At 48.0% G+C, this 15,577-nt stretch overlaps 1 protein-coding gene across 45 annotated transcripts in view; it reads right to left on the bottom strand.

The window, feature by feature from the left end:
* The window catches only part of madd (MAP-kinase activating death domain), a 224,091-nt gene that overhangs the window by 135,204 nt on the left and 73,310 nt on the right, over positions 1-15,577 (bottom strand). For all 45 annotated transcript variants that reach the window (XM_038807261.1, XM_038807262.1, XM_038807290.1 and 42 more), the window contains one exon: positions 15,398-15,501. In XM_038807261.1, the coding sequence (XP_038663189.1) occupies positions 15,398-15,501 (104 nt within the window). The remainder of the gene's footprint in view (positions 1-15,397; positions 15,502-15,577) is intronic.

Here is a 15,577-nt window from a genome sequence, read left to right as displayed (position 1 = left end):
AGAAGTTGTGGTGCACATAGGCACCAACGACATAGCTAAGAAAGGGATGAGGATCTAAAAAGTGATTTTAGGGAGCTAGGTTGGAAGCTAAAGAGCAGGGCGAGCAGAGTAGTAACCTCAGGATTGCTACCACTGCCACGTGCTAGTAAGGCAAGGAACAGAGAGAGAGTGCAGCTGAACACGTGGCTACAGAGCTGTGTAGGAGGGAAGGCTTCAGATATGTAGATTATTGGGATACCTTCTGGGGAAGGTGGAACCTGTACATGAAGGACTAGTTGCACCTAAACTGGAGGGGCACCAATATCCTGGGTGGGAGGTTTGCTAGAGCTCTTCGGGAGGGTTTAAACGGGTTTGGCATGGGGATGGGAACCAGAGCTACGGATCAGAGGATAGGGCAGCTGTTGAACAGGCAGAAATAGTATGCAGCAAGTCTGAGAGGAAGGATAGACAGTTGATAAGGCAAAGTTGCACTCAAGTGGGATGGATTAAAGTGTGTCTGTTTCAATGCAAGAAGTGTCAGGAATAAGGGAGGTGAACTTAGAGCATGGATCAGTACTTGGATCTACAATGTTGCGGTCATTATGGAGATATGGATTTCATAGGAATGGTTGTTAGATGTTCCAAGAAGTATAGGGAGGGAGGTAAAAGAGGATGGGGTGGCACTGTTAATTAGGGAGTGCATCACAGCTGCAGAAAAGGAGGTAGTTGAGGAGGGTTTGTCTACTGAGTCAGTATGGGTGGATGTCAGAAACAAGAAAGGAGCAGTCACTTTATTGGGAGTTTTCTATAAACCCCCCCTCCCCCCAATAGCTGCAGAGAGATAGAGGAACAGATTGGGCTGCAGATCTTGGAAAGGTGCAGGAATAACAAGAGTTGTTGTCATGGGTGACTTCAACCTCCCCAACATTGACTGGAACCTCCTTAGTGTAAATGGTTTGGATGGAACAGATTTTGTCAGGTGTGTACAGGAAGGATTCCTGATTCAATATGTAGATAGGCCGACAAGGGGGGAGGCCATATTGGACTTAGTGCTTGGCAACAAACCAGGCCAGGTGTCAGATGTGTCGGTGGGAGAGCATTTCGGTGACAGTGACCACAACTCCTTGACCTTTACCATAATCATGGAGAGGGATAGGAACATACAGTATGGGAAGGTATTTAATGGGGGAGGGGAAATTATATTGCTGTTAGACAGGAGCGGAGGAGCATAAATTGGGAACAGATGTTCTCCAGGAAATGCACAACAGTAATGTGGGGGTTGTTTAAGGAGCACTTGCTGCGAGTGCTGGATAGTTGCGTGCCACTGAGTCAAGGAAGGAATGGTAAGGTTAAGGATCCTTGGATGTCAAGAGGGCATGGAGACAGCGAGTGGTAGTAGATAGAAAGTAGAGGGGCAGCACGGTAGCATTGTGGATAACACAATCGCTTCACAGCTCCAGGGTCCCAGGTTCAATTCCGGCTTGGGTCACTGTCTGTGCGGAGTCTGCACATCCTCCCAGTGTGCGCGTGGGTTTCCTCCGGGTGCTCCGGTTTCCTCCCACAGTCCAAAGATGTGCGGGTTAGGTGGATTGGCCATGATAAATTGCCCTTCGTGTCCAAAATTGCCCTTAGTGTTGGGTGGGGTTACTGGGTTATGGGGATAGGGTGGAGGTGTTAACCTTGGGTAGGGTGCTCTTTCCAGGAGCCGGTGCAGACTCGATGGGCCGAATGGCCTTCTTCTGCACTGTAAATTCTATGTAAATGAAAGTATTCTGACTGGAGGTTGGTGACCAGTGGTGTCCCGCAGGGATCTGTTCATAGAATCATAGAATTTACAGTGCAGAAGGAGGCCATTCAGCCCATCGAGTCTGCACCGGCTCATGATAAGAGCACCCTACCCAAGGTCAACACCTCCACCCATAACCCAGTAACCCCACCCAACACTAAGGGCAATTTATCATGGCCAATCCACTTAACCTGCACATCTTTGTGACTGTGGGAGGAAACCGGAGCACCCGGAGGAAACCCACGCACACACGGGGAGGATGTGCAAACTCCGCACAGACAGTGACCCAAGCCGGAATCGAACCTGGGACCCTGGAGCTGTGAAGCAATTGTGCTATCCACAATGCTACCGTGCTGCAGATGTGTGTATTGATCTTTCTCTCTGCAATCTAAAGAATGTCTCCAGATCACTTGATGATTTCAAAGTAATACCTGTTTCTATAAGGAATGCAAATCTACTGTATTTGTTGAAAACATATGGATGTTGTTTGGAAAGTTACTATGGGTTACCTATAGAGTACTGTATCTTTTTGGGGGATTATCAAAATTGGTAGTTGATAAACTGTTTACTGTGTGTTTAGAAAATGTTGACTGGATTCATAGAATCAACATTGTTTTTGTTTAAAAATACTTTAGATCTGTTACATCACACCTGTAAAGTGGGACCTTGTGCTCCCCATAACCACAATCTATTAAAAGTTGTGGGTCAGGTGAACTCCATGATACACCTTGGTGTTCTCTAAACCCTGGCCCATAAAAGTTCTATGCAAGGTGCAGGAAAATGTCTGGCATATTGTACAGAGAAACAAGAGTTAACATTGTGAATTCAATACAAATCTTCCTCAAAGAGCTTTAATCAATTCAAGTTGATGAGATTCTGGAGCTGTACTGGGGTAGGCAGTTATTTGTCTCTGGAATTCCCACCATCCTGTCTGAGTTTGCAGAATCCTATTCATTGTCCTGACTTGAGACAATTCACACCTCGATTTCCAGTGATTATCACTCACTCCACTCACACTTTGTTCCTGTAAAGACTCACATTCCAACCGTTCTTCACATTCCAATCTACAATTATCTTGCAATTGTCTCTCTTATATATGCTGTGATTGTAAATCTGCCTCAACTTCACCTGATGAAGGAGCAGCGCTCCGAAAGCTTGTGATTTCAAATAAATCTGTTGGACTTTAACCTGGTGTTGTGCGACTTCATAGAATGTACAGTGCAGAAGGAGGCCATTCGGCCCATCGAGTCTGCACCGGCTCTTGGAAAGAGCACCATACCCAAGGTGAACACCTCCACCCTATCCTCATAACCCAGTAACCCCTGTAGCCATGCTGGCCACGCAAAATGGACACTGAGCCAAACTAAAATGGAAGGCTGCTGGGAAACAGACAGTTCAGCCAGAACAGCAGTCTGCAAAGAGCAGTTTGCATTCTGCAGCAGCAGAAACCAGTTTGGGCTCAGGTGAAAAGACCTTAGCTAGGTGCAAATGGCAAAACGCTTTGCATGCTAATGAGGCCATCAGACTTGAACACCCACACAATAGATACATTTGGTTCTGAATGGACACATTCCAATCAAGACCCAGACATCGAGGCACCAGAACCTCCAAACAAAGGACATAAGAAACGCCCCCTCCATCACGGAGACCCCCTCGCATTGGGGAATTAATCCAGTATCGATAAGAAATTGATCCAATAGGTAGAGCCCGCCCGAGAAGAGGGAAGGACAACGGAACCCCTATAAAAGATAGGGACCTCGTGTTGTCCGGTCTGTTAAACCTGTGCTCCGGCCCCGACTGACACCTGGTATCCTGACTCCAGCCGTTGAGCACCAGCCGCCGAAACCGTAAGTTCAACGCTCGCTACGCGATCCAAGCCCGCTAGACTCCCAAGTGCCAGAACGCTTGCTGAAGGCTGCAGACAAAACCAGGACGAAGGCCTCGTTCTCTGACCTTGCCTGTTCCTGTTAGATAAGTATTCTGTTTGCTTATGTTTAGTTGTAGCTTAGTCTCTTAGTGTGTGTGCATGAGTATTTATTATTAACTGTATAATAAATATTGATCGTTTGAACTTGACTAATCGGTGTATCGTCTTTATTACTTTGAACTTGACCTTGGAATACTTGTGACGTTGCCTATACGGCAACTGGCGACTCCAGAGCTAAATTATTACATAGAACAGAGCCTAGCAGTGTTAAGCACACGTCGAACTCGGAGGCGTGTTAATACACTCCAATAAACGCGTTTTACGCCCATAGTAAAACGTGCAACATTTAGTGGCGACATCCGCCGGGACCCTGTTTTAAGTGGAAACACCACAGTGTCCAGGACCCTGAAATTTGAATTAGAACTCCAAATTGCAGAGAAAGAAAGAGATCACAAGTATTCAAGGTGTTCAAAATAATAAGCGAAATTCGGAAGTGTGTTTTAGTGCATGCGTACTAACAGGGCTGTAAGGTAAAACTGAAAGCTTTTTGTTGCGACAAACTTTCGGTAGTTTTGTAATCGGAAAATAGCGTAAGCCGTACCCTTTTCTCGAAACACCACCCCAGCAACCCCCTGTTCCAAATTATAAAAAGAGAGTCAGAGGAAATGGCCATGCAGGCAATGGAACGTCTGATGGATCCAGCAAAGTTTGTGGTCGCAGCGACCAGCAGCAGTAGCAGGGTAGGCCAGTGTCCCACGTGGGAGCTGGAACTCCGCAAATATCTGCAGGGAAAGGGATGGCCCCTTTGGAAAGAGTTTTGTGCAAATGAGGAGACAGGTCCCGGAAGTATAGGTCATACTTGGTGGGAGAACCTCTCTCAAATACACAAAAAGAGTTTAGGTAAAGCACGCAAGCCGATGGCGATTGTGTCCTGTTTGGCACAGTTGCGAGGCGCAGAGGAGGTTATCAGGACGCTCCGGGCAGATTTAGAGGAAAGGAACCGAATGAGTAAGGTCGATGTCAGGGACATCGAGAAAGAAAACCTGGATCTTAAAGGGAAGTTGGCAGAGAAGGGTAGAGAGGTGGATGATGCCAAGAGGGCTCACCAGTCTTGTCTAGCTCATCTGAACAGTTCCCAGACCCAGTATGAGAAAGCCTATCAGGACGTGCAACGTGCCGTTCTGATAAGACAGGAATCGGAAAAGCAGGTGGAGGCATTGCAGAGGCAATGTTCCGATCTCAAAGCAGCTTTGAGAGCACTCCACGCTGCAACGACCGAACACAGACAAAGCACAGTTGACCACGCGAAATGCAGGAAACAGATTGCGGAACTGCAATCTCTGCTTTCGGTGCAGAATGGCTTCCAAAGCACCTTTGGAGCTCAGTTAGATGGGGAAAATGCCCCAGATTGGCAGGAATTAAGCGAGACAGCGCAGCGTTATGTTCAGGGAACATGTGCGCCCGCAGCTCAGCAGAAACGACAGGCACCCCAACCCCCCACAGCTCAGATCATAACCGCACCCATGAATCCCGTAACCACACAGAGGAAAGCCGAATCAGAAGGCGCCCCAGACATAACTTACACCACCCCTTTAACAGTAACCCAGCTAAGGGACGCTTGTGAAAAGATCACTCCGTTCCTCCCCACCGCAGACCCCCACCAGTTCTTTGCTAAAGTAAAACAGCAGGCTACCATGTACGGCCTGGATGAGAGAGAGCAGGTTAAGCTCACCGTGTTGAGCTTAGACCAGAGTGTAGTGGCAGCCCTCCCCGACCCACAAAACGTGGCAGGAGGCAGCCTAGAGGAGATGCACACTGCCATTTTAGATGCCATAGGGTACAATAGAGGTGACCCCGTAGAAGGCTTGAATAAGTGCAGGCAGAAGAGATCCGAACACCCCACAGCATTCGCAGGAAGGCTGTGGATTCATTTCAGCGCAGTTTTCGGACAGCTAGATAGAGCGCATTTAACCCGCGAAAACATGGTTAAGTGGACGCGCACAATTATCTCACACGCAACAGAAGCAGGACAGAGCGCTTGCAATAATTACGACCCCTCAGAAGAGGCCCATAACGAAAAATGGGTCCTCAAAAGATTGTCCCGCGCTTGGGAGCAATCGCTTCAGGCAAAAGCAAAGGTTAGATCCCCAGAAGAGGCTCAGGCTGCTGCAGATATCCAAGCAGTCAGAGAGCACCAGAAGCCCGCATGGGTAAATGAAGGCAGGAGCAGCCCACAACAGAAAGGACAGGAATGCTATAACTGTGGACAGTTAGGGCATTGGGCAAAAGAGTGTAATGCACCCCAGCGATCTCAGAGAGGCCAGCAGACAGGCACTCTGAACCGCAACAAGGCAAAACCCATCCACAATGTAGCAGTACAGTCAGGACCCACCAATGGGGACGAGACGAACTGACGGTGTTCGGGCTCCCCCACTTGGGTCTGTGACACACTATGGGACTCATCAGGGAGGCCCGTAGTCACGGCAAAAGTCAAAGGGAAGCCCATAGAGTTACTGTGGGACACAGGAGGATCCCGCACCACCATTAACTCCACAACCACGGCACACGCAGACACGTGGCCGACCACCTCCACCATCACACTTAGCGGGTTCACCGGACACTCGCAGCAGGGACATATCACAGCACCCGTAGCGATCCAGCTAGGGAACATTTCCACAAGACACCCCGTAGTTTTAGTAAATCTTCCCCGGACAGCAGAGCACATCCTGGGGATAGATTTTATGAACGCTCATAGCTTGTCGTTCGACCCAGTGAACCAGTGTGTCTGGCGAATGGCTAGATCAGACAGAGCCCCAGCCACCCTCACAGTAGGAGACTACGCTAATCGGATTAGCGCAGTGGGAGAGTACTCATTCGACCTGACTACGCTCCACACCGACAGACAAATTAAGGCCCTACTGAACAAACACAGGACAGCATTTGCAAGTCACCGTCATGACTGTGGTAGAATGACTGGACAAGTTCATGTTACCGGACAGGACCCCCGACCGCAAAAGCAGTATAGATTTCCCCTTGAAGCAGAGGTGGAAATAGAAAAAGTTATAGGCAGCTTGTTGGACCAAGGTGTACTGAGAACGGTAGCCTCCACCAACAATGCCCCTATTTGGCCAGTGAGGAAGCCCGATGGATCATGGCGTCTGACCATCGATTATCGGGAACTCAACAAAGTAACACCCGCAGTAGCCCCAACGGTAGCTACTAGTCCCGAGACCATGCTCAAGCAGGGTCTCAACGCCAAGTACTTCACGGTATTGGACATCAGTAATGGATTCTGGTCAATACCATTGGCAAAAGCGTGCCAATACAAATTCGCATTCACTTTTAAAACACAGCAGTACACGTGGACATGCCTCCCACAGGGATTCCACAATTCACCCTCCATTTTCCACCGACAGCTGGCAAGTGGATTAGAAAAATTTTCCCGACCCGAATGTCTGGTACAGTACGTAGACGACCTACTACTGCAGACAGACACAAAGGCAGAGCACATTTCGCTTCTGGCCGAACTCCTGGAACTCTTAACTGAAATTGGCTGTAAAGTTAACCCGAAAAAGGCCCAAATATTGGAAAGTAAAGTGATGTATTTGGGAACAGTCATCACGCACGGCAAACGCGAGATCGAATTCAAAAGAATTGATTCGATTGTCAAATTGCCCCTTCCCCAAAATGTATCAGCCCTCCGGTCGTTTTTAGGACTGGTTGGCTATTGTCGGAACCACATCGACGGATTCGCGACAAAAGCCGCCCCACTTTCAGACCTCCTTAAGAAAGGAGCCCCCTGGGAATGGCTTCCGCAGCATACAGGCGCTGTGGAAGAGTTGAAACGAGCCCTTAGTGCAGCACCCGCGCTGCTAGTCCCCGACCAACTTTCACCGTACGCAATAGAGGTAGCGAGCACCGATCTGACCCTCTCGGCCGTGTTGCTTCAGGAACGGCACGAGCAGCTAAGACCAGTGGCTTATGCCTCCCGACTGTTAGACCCAGTAGAACAAGGATTTTCGGCCTGTGAGAGGCACCTCCTTGCTGTCTTCTGGGCAGTGCAGTATTTCTCATACATCACCGGACTAAACCCCATCACCATTCTAACCGAACATACACCCACACAGCTACTACTAGACGGTCGACTGAAGGACGGTTCAGTTAGCCAGATTAGGGCAGCTAGGTGGACCCTACTTTTACAAGGACGGGACATTACAGTGAAACGGACACGCACACACACATACTTAGCAGACAACCTCCAATACCCCGGACAGCCCCATGACTGTGAAATTGTAGCTCCCCTGCATAACACAGGACCCTTTTTAGCCAAAACACCCCCCAGGAAGATAGGGAACCCGAAACAAAGCCCCCAGCCCACAGACACGTGTGGACCCTTGAGGATTTATGTAGACGGTTCCTCCACAGTTTTAAATGGTGAGCGTATCACAGGATGCGGCATCTATGTAGAGGACGCGCAGGGGCGCGCTCTCGAAGAGATAGCTCTTAAGTTACCAGGTCACTTAGGCGCGCAGGCAGCAGAGCTAGCAGCCATAGCGTACATAGTGGACCACCCCGATTCTTTCCCCAGCCCAGCAGACATATATTCAGACAGCTTATATGTCTGTAACAGTTTAACCGATTTTCTGCCCCTGTGGAGGACACGAGGTTTTGTCTCCGCAGACGGAAAACCCCTTCCATCAGCCCCCTTACTCCAGCATATCCTAGAGAAAGCGAAGGACAGGACCTTCGGCATTATAAAAGTTCGAAGCCACCATAGGTCATCACCCCCTGGGAATGTAAAGGCCGACGCATTGGCTAAGGCAGGTTCCAGGCGAGGACACTTATGGACCCCCCCAGCTAGCGCACCAGCTAGCGCCCCTGTGAGCGCAGTCCAAGTCTCACAGACTGATATTAAAGACCTCGTGGCAGCACAAAAACAGGACGGAGACCTCAGGGAGGTTTTCAAGGGAAACTTTGTGCCTGCTTACGAGCACTTTAAACACGCACTGACCACACATGAGGGTGTGATCATTAAGGACCAACTTTATGTGGTCCCACAGCAGGACAGGAATCAGATGATTGCCTTGTTCCATGACGGACACGGGCATCAGGGAATTGATGCAACAACGAGGCACCTCAGGCAACTCTGTTGGTGGCCTAATCTCAGGAATGATGTAACGCACTACATAGAGAATTGCCTGATTTGTGCTCAGAATAACCCGGAGCGGTATTCTAAGAAAGCACAACTTCGGCATACTCGCCCAGTTAACGGCCCTTGGACAAACCTCCAGATCGACTTTATAGGTCCATTGCCCCCTTGTCGGAATGGCTATAAATACGTTCTGGTGGTGATAGATACCTTTACCAAATGGGTAGAGGCATTTCCCTCACGAACAAACACAGCTAAGACAGCTGCAAAGATCCTGACCCACCACATCTTCACGAGATGGGGTTTACCCCGAAGTATCGATTCGGACCAGGGATCTCACTTTACAGGACGGGTCATGAGGAACGTCCTGACAATATTCGGAATCAAACAGAACTTCCATATTGCGTATCATCCACAGTCCAGCGGGATTGTGGAGCGCATGAATCGGACCCTAAAAACTACCCTTAGGAAAATGGTTCAACAGAACAATTCCACATGGGATTCAGTGCTCCCATTTGCACTTATGTTCATAAGGAACACTGTCTCCACATCTACAGGATACACACCACACACACTCATGACCGGACGCCCTATGAAAGGTACAGAATTCCTTTTAGGACTGGACATGACAAGCCCCGAAGTGACGGCCCTCACACATGAAAAGGCAGTTAAAGATCTAGTTGAGACTGTGAGGTCTGCACAGCTCGCAGCCGCAGTCCAGCTAGGGAAACGCCGACAGCAACGTACTGCCTGTTTCAACAAGACCGTACACACCACAGAATTCCAGGTTGGGCAACAGGTAATGTTATCTGTTTATAACCCCAGCAGTTTTTTGGCTCCAAAATATTCCGGTCCCTACTCAATTTCGGACAAAATTAGCCCCTCCGTTTACAGGATAAAGTATCCTAATGGGAAGACCGCGTGGTTCCATATAAACCAGTTAAAGGCATATGGAACACAGGCCAACCATGCTCACCATGTCCTGCTAGACGCAGCAGAACACTTCACCCCGCCCACCAGAGACACTTTTCCACCATCCCCCTCACAGACCAGTTCATCAACGGACTCGCCCACGACTCCGCCCACAGACCACTACAGACCACGCCCCGACACGCCCACAAGCTGCCACAGCAGAGACAGTAGGACAGACACCGCCTCTGAAGACAGCGACACCACACAGCCATACAGCCCACACTGCACCAACTACGACCCCGACTCCAGTGACCCCATGGAAGTCACCTACCTCAAATATCCAGAACCACCACCCGACCCCGACTACCCCGACGACACACTCGACGCTACACAATGGCACAGGGACAATTCCTACAGACTTGTCCGCAATGACGAGAGTGACCCCCGGTCACACAACTCCAAAATAGCATGCCTGATCCACACAAGGGTGTGGGATCCGGGAGAGCAGGACGACACGGTGTCTGACTCCCGACACGGCAACCCCTTTGTGACCCTGTTCACAGAGGCAGAATCAAAGTGAGGTGTCCAGATGATGTAAGATAGGAATCGTTTGAGGGAAACGATGTCCTTTCTGATGGAACCTGCACGTATGTTTGTCTTCGTTTTATGTTTGTTTGTTTTCAGGAATGTAAATGTTTCAGCTGGAGGATGGACATCTTCTTTTCAGCTGAAAAGATTGTGACCACCTCACATACACGTTAGCTTGTCTGCCGAAACTTTTGAGAACTTCGGTTTGATTGGAGATCTTTTCCAAAGTTGTAACACTTGTGACAGCCTGGTGAGCAGCTCACCGTATCGTCTAAAATATCTGAAGACCAGCTCATGTCCTCAGTTGGAGCATCTTGGCTCCCTTGGTTTTTTTTTTTCAGGTGCCCCTCTATTCGGCGAAATAGAGGCTGCAAGTCATGGTAAACACATTCGTGCCCGTTTTTCCAGGTTACTCAGGCAGTGGACAAACGGCACTGAGGACCCGCCCTGTCTGAGAACCAACCCTTGGTCAGCCAAGCTCGGGTATGGCACAGCACGCCCTACCCGGGGATCCCATCCAACTCGTACCCGTAGCGGCCCATACGCAACTCATTCGGATGTTTATTTCCAAGTTTGTTTTCATTTTACGTTAGGTAGCCCTTCGGCCGCCATCCCACATGCTATTTACATCCGGGAACATTCGGATGGTAAATCAGCAAAGCCTGCGAGACGGCTCGCAGAAGGAAGGATTGTTAGGTGTATGCTGGTCTTTAAATTCGCTTTTTGAAAAAAAATGAGGGGAGTCACAGGGTGTGACTTAGCCAGTCATTTTTAAGGGTCAATTGGGTTTTGAAAGACAGATGCACTAACAAGTAAAGGTCTTAAACTGTGTATTGACAGATACTGTGCTTGATCCCAAAGGTTTCAAAGGACGAGACAGAGGTCGAAGCCAGGATTGTCAATACCGGAGGAAGAAGGAAGAGAAAGAAGAAGAACAGCAAAATGATGGAAGCCCACTTATTACTGTTTAATGTCATATGTATATGTGTGGAAACAAGACACGTTTCCCCCACAACCCCCACCGTAAATGTTAGTACAACAAACCCCCAGTGCTCAGCTCTGATCAGCGAGGTTCAGACCTGGTGTACTAAATTCATGACGTGGTACTCCATGTCCTACATAATCGAATCACTGTTGGTGATCGCGATCCTCATCATCCTAGTGCAGACCCTCAGGTTGAGGAGATGGAAGAGGAGAGCCTCTCGTTCCAGCACCTCACCCATCTATAGAGTGCAATCCCCCATCTTCGGATTCCACCAAACCCCTCAACCCCTCACTGATTACAACACTCTGTAAATAAAAATTCAGCCATGTATTATATTGTTCCATACTCGACTGCCGAGTTGGGAAGTGTGATGTTGTGGTGTGAATGGTTAAGGTTTTAGAGTGATTAAATGTTTAAGTTAAGGTTAAGGTTAATAGTGATAGGTAGAGGTTCCCAATTGTAGTAATGCATGTCCCTTTGACATAGGGCCAAGTAGAGATGTTAGTTAAAAATTTTTTTCTCTTCTTCCCATAGTTTAGAACAGAGTAGAACAGGAACTGGCAAGAGGTCAGAACACAAGGAAGGCAAAGTACATAGGTGATCCTTCACAATAGTATGATTGTGAGGATCACAAGGAGGGAATGTAGCCATGCTGGCCACGCAAAATGGACACTGAGCCAAACTAAAATGGAAGGCTGCTGGGAAACAGACAGTTCAGCCAGAACAGCAGTCTGCAAAGAGCAGTTTGCATTCTGCAGCAGCAGAAACCAGTTTGGGCTCAGGTGAAAAGACCTTAGCTAGGTGCAAATGGCAAAACGCTTTGCATGCTAATGAGGCCATCAGACTTGAACACCCACACAATAGATACATTTGGTTCTGAATGGACACATTCCAATCAAGACCCAGACATCGAGGCACCAGAAACCTCCAAACAAAAGGACATAAGAAACGCCCCCTCCATCACGGAGACCCCCTCGCATTGGGGAATTAATCCAGTATCGATAAGAAATTGATCCAATAGGTAGAGCCCGCCCGAGAAGAGGGAAGGACAACGGAACCCCTATAAAAGATAGGGACCTCGTGTTGTCCGGTCTGTTAAACCTGTGCTCCGGCCCCGACTGACACCTGGTATCCTGACTCCAGCCGTTGAGCACCAGCCGCCGAAACCGTAAGTTCAACGCTCGCTACGCGATCCAAGCCCGCTAGACTCCCAAGTGCCAGAACGCTTGCTGAAGGCTGCAGACAAAACCAGGACGAAGGCCTCGTTCTCTGACCTTGCCTGTTCCTGTTAGATAAGTATTCTGTTTGCTTATGTTTAGTTGTAGCTTAGTCTCTTAGTGTGTGTGCATGAGTATTTATTATTAACTGTATAATAAATATTGATCGTTTGAACTTGACTAATCGGTGTATCGTCTTTATTACTTTGAACTTGACCTTGGAATACTTGTGACGTTGCCTATACGGCAACTGGCGACTCCAGAGCTAAATAATTACATAGAACAGAGCCTAGCAGTGTTAAGCACACGTCGAACTCGGAGGCGTGTTAATACACTCCAATAAACGCGTTTTACGCCCATAGTAAAACGTGCAACACCCCACCCAACACTAAGGGCAATTTATCATGGCCAATCCACCTAACCTGCACATCTTTGGACTGTGGGAGGAAACCGGAGCACCCGGAGGAAACCCACGCACACACGGGGAGGATGTGCAGACTCCGCACAGACAGTGACCCAAGCCGGAATCGAACCTGGGACCCTGGAGCTGTGAAGCCATTGTGCTATCCACAATGCTACCGTGCTGCCGACTTCTTGCTGTAATCACCTCATAACATCAACTTTCTCTCTCCACAGATGTTGCCCGGCCTGAATGTTTCCAGCAGCTTCCGTTTTGACTCCTGACCCCAATCGCCTTGAATACTACCGAAGTGGCTTCTCTTCACATTACCTCATTTGGCTAGCCAGCTGGTTTGTGATGCAGAGCAAGGCCAGCAGCACGGGTTCAGTTCCCTGACCGGCTGAGGTTATTCATGAAGGCCCTGCCTTCTCAAACTCGCCCATGCCTGAGGTGTGGTGATCCTCAGGTTCAATCGCTGCCAATCAGCTCTCCTTCACATAGGGGAGAGCAGCCTATGGTCATCTGGGACTATGGCGACTTTACCTTTACCATCCTTCAAATACCTCTTTCTCCAGAACATTAGAAAGAGAAGTAAACCACACTACGCCTCAAGCCTGTTCCACATTCAATACCATCATGGCTGATCTGATCTTGGCAGCTATTCGATTTTCCTGCTTGTTCCCTCATAGCCCGCGACTTCCACTGCACAAATCTCACCTTCGAACAAATATTTCTGGCTCCAAAAAAATCCAGAGGTCCATGCCCAGCTGACAGCAGTTATTTCTCATCTATTTCTTAAATGGGCAATCCCTTATTGTGACCTCAAGTTCCAGATTGCCCCACAAGTGGAAACATTCTCCCAACATCTACAGTACTAAACTTCCTCACGGTCTTGTATCTTCAATAAGATCATCCTTCTAAATTCCTGCGGCTATAGGTCCAACCTGCTTAGCCATTCCTCTTCAGATAAAACCATCAAGCCCAGGGATTTCAGCCTCGTGATCCTCTCTGAACGGCTTCCAATGCAAATATATCCCTCAAGGAGACAAAACTGGACACAGTATTCCTGGTGTGGTCTCACCAATACCCAAGACGTGCTACTTTTACACTTCATTCCCCTTGCAATAAAGACCAACATTCCAATCCTAATGTACCTGCATGTCCACTTTTTGTGATTCATGGGCACGGACACCCAGATCCCTGCAATCTCTCTCCATTTAAATAATATTCTGTTTTCCTACTCTTCCTGCCAAAGTGGAAAACCTCACATTTTCCCATATTATACCTCATCGGCCAAATGTTTGCCCACTTACATAAACTATTTGTATTCCTTTGTAAACTCTTAAACTTACTTTCCCACCTAACCTTTCTACTCATAAAATTAAGTATATATCATTGTCACATATAGCTACCATAATCCAGGTCATTAACATCGATTGTAAATATTTGAGGCCTCAGCCCCGCTCCCTGTGGCACACCACTAGTTAGTTTGCCAATTTAAAAATAACCAATACATCCAGACATCTTGTTAGTTAGCAACCCTCTATTTATGCAAATACATCACACCCAACACCATGAGCGCTTATCTTATATGTGGCACCTCATCAAATACCTTTTGGAAATCCAAATACTCAACATCTACAGGTTCCCCTTTATCCACCTTCTCATCACAATTAGAACATATCGAATCATTTCTTGACCCATTAAACATGTGTACTGACATGGCTGTTTATGGGAAACAATCCCATAATGAGATCCCACTTTAGTTGAGCAGCTTTCTTACCATCACCTTCCTAATTTGTAACCAAGTGAATAATTATCACAGTAAATAACTGACCCAAGTAATTTATTCTCAATTTTTGTCTATAATTTTTTTAATTCTTTCATGATGTGCCAGTGGTGCTGGTGAGACAGCATTTGCTGCCCATCAATAATTGCCCTTCAGAAGGAGACGGTGAGCTGCCTTGATGAACCACTTCATTCCATCTGGTGTCGGTACATGCAAAGCTGAGCAAGGAGTCTATACAAGAGGGCAGTTAAACCCATGAAGGCTAAACGAGTTAAGGATGGCAGATTTCCTTCCCTAAAGGACATTAATGAGGCAAGTGGAGACTAGTTTTGAATTCCAGATTTAATATTTAATTGAATTGAAATTGCCATTATGGGATTTGAACCCATGTTCCCAGAGCATGGACTCCCATGGGCCTCTGGATTACTGGTCCAGTGACTAGACCACTACGCCACCATCTCCCCTCTAATTCCATCACTAAGGTATTGCTTCCTTTATCTGAGCTAGGCTGGCAGCTGGCATGGTATTTTGTGTTGGTGCAATACACACAGCAGTGTCGTCTTTGGTGAGAGCATGTGGCAGGGCTGCCAATCTGAAGCAGCAAGTTGCAAAGGACTAACTCACCCTCAGAACCAAGTGCAAATGTAGTCAGACTGGATACTTACTGGGAGTGTCCCCTTTGATGTCGCACTTCATCATCTCACTCACAAAGTCACCCAGGGAGGAGTACGAGGAACTGGAGTCATTGTATTCCACACTGTCACTGCCACTGAAAGAGAGACAAGAGTTAGCAGCAGCACCACAGGGAAGAACACAAGACAAGGCAATCCATGAGCAGAACAGCT

Source organism: Scyliorhinus canicula, chromosome 9 (genome assembly GCF_902713615.1).
Source record: "Scyliorhinus canicula chromosome 9, sScyCan1.1, whole genome shotgun sequence".
NCBI lineage: Eukaryota > Metazoa > Chordata > Chondrichthyes > Carcharhiniformes > Scyliorhinidae > Scyliorhinus > Scyliorhinus canicula.
Note: the sequence above shows the minus strand (reverse complement) of the source record. Positions and strands in the feature narration are given on the sequence as shown.